Source organism: Rhipicephalus microplus, chromosome 5 (assembly GCF_043290135.1).
Source record: "Rhipicephalus microplus isolate Deutch F79 chromosome 5, USDA_Rmic, whole genome shotgun sequence".
Lineage (NCBI taxonomy): Eukaryota > Metazoa > Arthropoda > Arachnida > Ixodida > Ixodidae > Rhipicephalus > Rhipicephalus microplus.
In genome coordinates, this window is record NC_134704.1 from 46,347,403 (window position 1) to 46,355,453 (window position 8,051).

At 50.6% G+C, this 8,051-nt stretch overlaps 1 protein-coding gene across 1 annotated transcript; it reads right to left on the reverse strand.

Annotated features, from left to right (window-relative positions):
• Positions 1–3,414: 3,414 nt before the first annotated feature.
• On the reverse strand, positions 3,415–7,385 carry LOC142817765 (uncharacterized). Its single transcript, XM_075895362.1, has 3 exons — positions 7,230–7,385; positions 4,834–5,379; positions 3,415–4,471 (listed from the first exon to the last, which is right to left on the reverse strand). Exons 1-3 carry the CDS (start codon positions 7,236–7,238, stop codon positions 3,692–3,694), a joined length of 1,335 nt encoding a protein of 444 aa, XP_075751477.1. The 5' UTR covers positions 7,239–7,385; the 3' UTR covers positions 3,415–3,691.
• Between the last annotated feature and the right edge of the window lie 666 nt (positions 7,386–8,051).

Consider the following 8,051-nt stretch of genomic DNA (forward strand, 5'->3'; position numbering starts at 1 on the left):
CGATCTAAGAGTGATTATAGATCATTTAGAAGGTGGCACCGCGCCCATTCCTCGTCCAATGTCGCGAACGTTGCCATCATTTTGCCTACGAAATGGCGTCTTATACAAAAGGAACGCCGGTGCTGGTGACAGATCTCATCTTCTCGTCGTTCCCAAAGCCCTCCGCGATGACGTCTTATTAGCTTGCCACGACGAGCCCACATCCGGCCATCTGGGCTACTCGAGAACTATGGATCGGGTGCGACAACTGTACTACTGGCCTAAAATGTCTGCCTGTGTCAAACGCTACGTGAAGGGATGCCGTGAATGCCAGCGTCGCAAGACACCACATTTAAAGCCGGCAGGTCATCTACAACCGATCGATCCACCACGTACACCGTTTGAACAAGTGGGGATGGACCTCCTAGGCCCGTTTCCTTTGTCTTCTTCTGGCCACAAATGGATTATTGTCGCAACAGATTATTTGACGCGTTACGCTGAGACGAAAGCGTTGCCACGAGGGACCGCATCTGAAGTTGCCAGTTTTTTTATGCATCAAATTGTGTTACGGCATGGCGCCCCGTCATATGTCATCACTGATCGAGGGACATCGTTCACAGCGAAACTTTTGGATGATATCTTCAGGTTGAGTTACACAACCCATCGAAAGACCACTGCGTATCACCCTCAGACTAATGGTTTAACCGAAAGGCTAAACAAAACGCTAGCCGACATGATCTCTATGTACGTGGATGTGCAGCACAAAACGTGGGACGACATCCTGCCGTACGTAACATTTGCGTATAACACTGCAACGCAGGAAACCACACGCTTCACGCCATTCCGACTCGTTTATGGTCGAGATGTTAGAACTATGCTGGACGCCATGATTCCATATGAGGACATCGACAAGCTCGACCAATTAGCCCCCGACATCAATGAGTACATTCAGCGCGCTGAGGAAGCACGTCAACTGGCCCGTGTGCACATCCGAACTCAACAGTGCGCAGATGCACGGCGGTACAACATCCACCATCGAGAAGTTAATTATGAACCTGGTGACCAAGTTTGGGTTTGGACACCCATTAGGCGGCGAGGTCTCAGTGAGAAACTCTTGAGGAAGTACTTTGGACCTTACAAAGTTCTCAGACGTGTGAGCGACGTGAACTACGAAGTGGTTCCAGACGGAGGCTCACCATCATCCCAGCGCAGGTTACCACGTCCAGAGACTGTACACGTAGTCCGCCTAAAACCATACTTTACGCGGTGATGCGAATTTTCTTCTTGTGCCAGTGAACTCTTCATGTGAACAGTGAATGCCGTTTATTTCCGATTGCCGGGCTCAGGACGCATTTTCTCTCGTGCACTAATTTGTTTAATGTTTTTTTTTGTATCACCTACTTCGACCCACGGCAGTGCACACGTTTGTTTGAGCATCGGGTCGATGCTCTCTTGGGAGGAGGAGTAATGCCACCTGGTGTTCTGTGCCAGTGAACAGTGGGTCAGTTCTGTGCCGGTGAACGAGGTAGACGAAGACGAGCAACCCGTGCCAGCGGAGACGTCCTTCTTGGTCTCTGAGATTTTTGACAGTCGCGTCCTTTTATACGTTCCTTCGAGCTCTTAGCACGTGACAATATTGATACTATCTTCTCTGGGGTTTCAGAGAGCAATTATCGGTTTAAGGGAGATGACTACAAGAAGACATGTCGTTGCTCGTCATGTCGTAAGAGCAAAATCAGGGCAGGGCACAATTGGGTCTCAGGCCTGGCCGACCACTCGACTTTGACCGCTGGCTTCGTGGACCACACCACCGTTCTCTACTAGACTTCATCTATGAAGACTACTTGTATGTGTGAGTGTTTTTTTAAAATATTATGCCTAGGGGCAGCCTTTTGATATAAAAAATCTGATGGTGCTGTAGCCGAAATGAACAGGAAGCTTGACGAATTACCCCTAAAGCAGACCGTGCAGACCATTGAGCAATCGGTTGGTTTTTTGTCGGTCAATTATGACTGGATACATGAGACGATTGAGAAGCATGAAAATGATGTAAAGTTGCTAAAAAAACAGAGTTCGCGTCCGAGAGGCATCGAGCATGAGCGCAGAAATAACGGCTATATTCGTGCTTCAGTAAATGAACTTGAATATCATAACAGAAAACTGGATATTGAGTTTATGGAATTGAACACGACATAAATGAGAGCCTGATCGACAAAATGAACGAAACTGCGTACAAACTGCTGATAGTCCCCTAGACTGAGCAAACTGTCACCTCGATTCAAAGACTTCAGCGAAAAAGGGAGAAGCCACCAAGAATAAACGTACGTTTTTCTAACCAGGCAATAAGAAGCACATGCATGGCTTCAGAAGAAGAAAACTTTGCCTGAAAGCCACAGAGGGCTTTTCATGACTGAAATTTTTCACTGTGCGAATAGGGATGCTTCTAAAAGCTACGAAAGAGTGGGTGCGACTAAACAATTTTCGTTTTGCATGGCACCGTGCTGGAAAAGTATCTCTTCGGAAGGGCGAAGGTGAGCGTGCGCACATAAGGTCGGCCGCTGATGTGGCTAAGATTCTTTCTTGGGAGTGAAAATGATTACTGCTGTTAATATGACTACTTTGTAATACCCTAATACATCGTTCTCACGGAACCATCCCAATAATGTGCGCGCGCAAAGCAGTGGCGTTCTAAGCTGCGTGCATATAAATCGCCAATCTGCCAAATATAAAAATGATGAACTTGACGCCCTATTCAGCAGCGTGAACTTTCACGCTGAGTTCGTTGTGCTTTCTCAAACTTTGTGCGATGACTGTTCGATACCCTGGTGTCCACCAAACTATCGGTACTTCACGAAATCCCGAAAAAACTCGCGTGGTGGCGGGGTCAGCTTGCTTGTGTGTGATTTTAATGCAAATTTTGTTAAAGAATTTTCCTGTGTTGTTGAGGACTACCAGATGCTTTCAGTTTTACATGCGCTCACAGTTTATTCTGTTGTCTACAGACCTCCACGAGGTCATCTGCAGGTCTTTTTTGCAATTTTGAGAAATCTTTAAAGCAAGTTGTTCAATCTAAGTACAAATGAACTCGCGCTAGTGATTTCAATCTGAACATGTTTACTGATTGTAATTCAACACGTAATTTCAATCTGTTTTTAAAGACATATTGTTGCTTCAATGTTGTTATTATACCAACAAGAGTTTAGTGTGACACATTGACACGCCTTGACTTCTTCATTACTAGTCACGAGAGAACTATAGTTAATCGTGGCACTATTTCTTATAGCTTAAATGATCACTTGCCTATCTCCCAGACATTGTTTCTCACAACGTAGTAAATTAGGCCAATATCGATCGTGGCCCTGAAAAGCTTGCGCTTTCTTGTGTTAGATGAATCGTGTGAATTTATGAATAATAAAAGAAGCAAAGGCAAAGACATTTGATGTTTTTGTCAACAAGTAACGTTTATTTCCTAAACGCAGTGAACATAACAAACATAACAAAAGGGCCACACCACATTTATCCATGCACCACGAGGTGAAGCACCCTGTTTGCGGGGCTCTCCGAAAGCTCTGACCCTGGTCCCACGCACACGAACGAAGCACAGTACACCTACAGAAAGGGGACAAAAACACAACGTCGACGACGACTGCAAGCACGTCCTCAGGCACGCGCACACAAAGTCTAGCACAGACACATACGGGCTTCTTCATTTTCACCATTGCCAGCCGCCGCCAGCACCGCCGGCGCCACCGCCGTACTTCCCGGCACCCCCGGCGCCGCGGTATCCGCCGGCTCCGCCCAAGAACCCACCGGCGCCTCCTCTGTAGCCGCCGGCACCACCGTAGCCGCCGGCACCACCGTAGCCGCCGGCACCTCCATAGCCACCAGCACCTCCGAATCCCCCGAGACCACCGGCACCGCCGTGATGACCACCGAAAGCGCCAGCGCCAGAGCCTCCTCCCAGGCCTCCGAGACCACCACCGAAACCTCCGGCGCCACGACCGAATCCTCCCTTGCCGAAGCCAGCTCCGAGACCTCCGCCAAGACCTCCACCGAGACCGTATCCTCCGGCACCATAGCCGCCAGCACCACCTCTGTATCCACCGGCTCCACCGCCGTAGGCGCCGCCACCATATCCGCCAGCTCCACCGCCGTATCCACCGCGGCCTCCACCATAGGCAGAAGGTCCGGTAGGTCCGTACTTAGCCGCCAGCTGGGAAGCAGGTGGCTGCGACGAAACGAGGTTCACATCGGCGGGGCTGTCACTCTCAGTTCCGGGCTCGTTGGTCTCGACGATGGCGCGGAATCCACCGGCGTCAGCAGAGTACTTGACTTTCCTCTGTCCGCCCTCCGTGCTGATGGTGTAGACTCCCTGGACGCGGCCGCTGCCGTCACCCGCTTCCTGTCGCGAGCTGGAACCATCGGGGCCCTGAGCCTCGTAGCCGAAGTTGTACGGCTTGGGAGTTTCGTCAACGTAGCCGCCCCTGTATCCCTGCGTGTGCACCCAAATGAAATCAGTATATGATAAAAATCACACAGCACGCCAGTTGCACACCGTTTACACGCGCTCACTCAAATAATAAAATCTGCCCAAGTGTTTCATTTTTCAAGGTGTGCCATTGACAAAAAAAATGGCATCATTCAGTAATTGTCCGTTCTAGACACATGTCTGACAATTGCTCTAAAACAGTGTTTGTGCCAAGTAGAGACAAATGTGCCTGTAGTTGCTTCTGTCGGAAGCTGCAGATGCTGAAGCTATAGCAACCAATGACCACGATTGTTGCCATGCGTTTCTACAGTATTCCATGCGTCGAAATGACACAAGATGTAGCACATTTGATCTCGACCACTTACTCCGCCTGCACCACCGCTTCCGTAGTATCCACGGCCGCCAGCTCCTCCTAGAGCTCCGCCAAGACCTCCGCCAAGACCTCCGCCGAGACCTCCGCCGAGACCTCCGCCGAGACCTTTGCCGAGACCTACGCCGAGACCTCCGCCGAGTCCACCGCCGAGACCTCCACCGAGGCCAGCGCCGAGACCTCCGCGATATCCTCCACCAAGTCCGCCTGCACCGCCATATCCACCTCCGTAGCCGGCGCCGGCGCCACCGCCATGGTGACCGCCGTGGTTGACGGTGAAGCTCGTTCCTCTGAGGCCACCGCTGCCAAGTCCGCCACCGAGTCCAGCGCCGCCGAGCCCACCACCAAGTCCAGCACCACCCAAGCCTCCGCCGTAGCCACCACCGCCGTGGTGACCACCGAAGCCGCCGCCACCGTGGTGTCCGCCGAAACCGGCACCGCCTCTACCGAAACCAGCACCACCGAAGCCACCGCCGCCAAATCCACCTCCAATGTTACCGGCGTTCGCCAGGACGGCGAAACACATTGCGGAAACCGCGATCTGCGAGTGAAGCATTGATCAGCAACCTGTTTTCGTCAAACATGCGTACGTGCAAGGGCTTCTACGCACTTTGATGCCTTGATGCATCTTAAGAACTCCTTTTTGAAGGTGCCCTATAGGCTTTATTGCATCTTACAACTTATAAAACGTCATACTAGAAATTTTCGTCCATTTAATGTCCTCGTACTTATTAGCGGGCGTAACCACGCATAGTTGACGCGTAACCCCGAATATCACGCTTATACCTAAGTCTGCCCGTTGCCTTTCTTTGCCATGGCTTAGCTCATGGAAAGCTCTTGTCGCAAACTTGAACGGGTACGAAATATATCACTTATATTTGCATTTGATAGGGTAGCTTTCAAATTGGCTTGGTTGTCCGCCAACGGGCATGTTAACGTATCTAGGCTGGATGGTAACTATAGCTGGGATTACGATCGTTTTCACTATTCTGAACGAGCTCCATAGCCACCATATGGACTTGTCACCACCGACAACTCTGTCTAAACATGTACACGCGTTGTGTACTCCCCTCCCGCTCCCCCCCCCCAAAAAAAGTTATGACGTCTGCCCTTTGTCATTCGCATATTTGTAAAATTCGATGTATCCGTATTCAACCATGAACTGCCTGTTCAGAATAATTCTGTTGGGCATATTCTAGATTGGACTTGCCAATGTATCTATGGTGGCAGAGGAAGGGCTGTTAGCTACCAATTATACGTAGTGGTTATCCAGAAGCCGTATACGTTTGAAGCTGGTTGGTGTAGATCATCTACGGATTTCAGCTACTTTCAAACTCATTACAAGCTTGTTACTGAGAGCCTGGGTGAAAAACAGCCGCCACCATATTAGACAGTGCCTTCTTTGCTATCGAGTAGGTTTCAAGAGTTCCTCATGGCAACTCAAACAGTAAAACGATATTGAGGGCTCTTCGTTAGTATAACTCATAAAAGTATCATTGTATGCATCAGTTCGTACAACTGTTCTGCAGCTTTCCATTAAGAGCATTAGCAACGGCGCTTGCAACTAAGATGTAACTGCTGGTAAAATTTGGCGTGTCTAATACAAGTAGATCTTCATGGTTGAACTGCATGGAATTGTGAGAGTGTTTAACATTACACCAGCGGCTGGGCAATAAGCTTGTTTGACATAAAAATTACTCTTGAACACACCTTCAGTAGAATTTAGGTTGTTACTGAGCCACATCTTATTGTAGCATCATTTAGCTGTTCTGCGAATCGTTAACTAAACTGAGTAGTCGGCAGCATAGGTTCTCATCATCAGCTAGTTCCTCATTTAGGGCTGCAATTACTAAACAGCAATAGCTGCTTGTGACTTTCGCAACCGGAAGCCTTTTATCAATATAACATTATTATCTCATTTACATAGTTGACTAAGTTGCAGTATTCTGCACTATAGACTTTATCTATTACATACACTTGTTGCTGAAGACAGCTATTCTTCATACTATGCTACTAGCTGTTTTGTGACGTTCGTAACCGAAAGTTTTTTAAGCTATAGCACACAAAGCTACTCTGCGTGGTTGACTGCGATACAATACTTGGTCGTATGGTTCTATCCATAAGATAATTTTCTTGCTGACGACAGTTACTCTGCATACTATGGGACTATAGCTGCTTGTGACGTTAGTCAGCGAAAGTTGTATAGCTATCTATCCCTCCCTCATCGTTGCGTTGTCGCATCGCTGCACTGTCTCCCGACCCGCAAAACGGCAGGCAGGTAGGCAGGCCCCCGTGTATGCATCCGATAGTCCTGGGGTTTCACTCCTGGAGGGGACCTGCCATACGAGTCCGCCGAGCTTGTGCGGGACGCCGAGGGTGGCTGCGGCTCACCTTCCACATGGCTTTGTAACGCTGCTGCTGCTTGCCGCCGCTTGAGAGCTTATAACACTGGGTGCTGCTGCTGCTGCGGTGGTGAGACCGCTTGTGTCCAGACCGAGAGCCGGCGGACCCTTTTATACGGGCCGCGCCGATGCGGCCGCGTGTTGGCCGGGCGATGCATGCAAAAAGGCGGGGACGATCCAGATGCAGTGATCACTCTCCTTCTTGTTGTGCGCGCTTTCTTTTCTTTCCCACTCTCATTTCCGGCCGTGCATGCCTTAAACTCTTCCCATCCTCTCTCACCGCAACGGACTCTTCCGCGTAGCGGTACCCCCCGCCGGACAACGTCGGCGTCGTCGGCAAGGGCGAAGTCGAGTCAAGAGAGGGTGCTCCGGACTCGTTCATCAAACACGACGCCGCTCAGTGGTCATCGATGCCTTCAAGGCTGCCTTTCGTCCGTCGAAAGTGAGGGAAAAGAAAACGCAACGCCGGCGATGTGATGCCCGAGCGGACGTTAGGTTGGCGGGGGGGGGGGGGGGGGTTCGGGGGGGTGCTCTTCTCGGCCCCATCAGGAGGGGGGTAGGATCCTCTTACACGCAACCCCTTTCCGCGTCCGCAAGCATCACAACTCTCACTCTCCGTAGACGAGGCTGGACCCTCTCTTCCTCCGTCCGCCTTACTACACAGCGCTTACCTTGGGCCGGAGTGAGCGTGCTGTGGTCGGCGGCATTGCGAAACTGTTAATTGTGCACCGCCCGGCTCGGCTTCGGGCCAGCGGAGAAGACGCCGCTCGCTACGACCCGGGCGCTGCAGCGGCGCGCGTGCGTGGAATCC

Coding starts and splice junctions, on each gene's coding strand:
- LOC142817765 (XM_075895362.1), bottom strand. Junction 4,472..4,833: donor GAAGCGGTGGTGCAGGCGGA/GTAAGTGGTCGA, acceptor GTGCACACGCAG/GGATACAGGGGCGGCTACGT.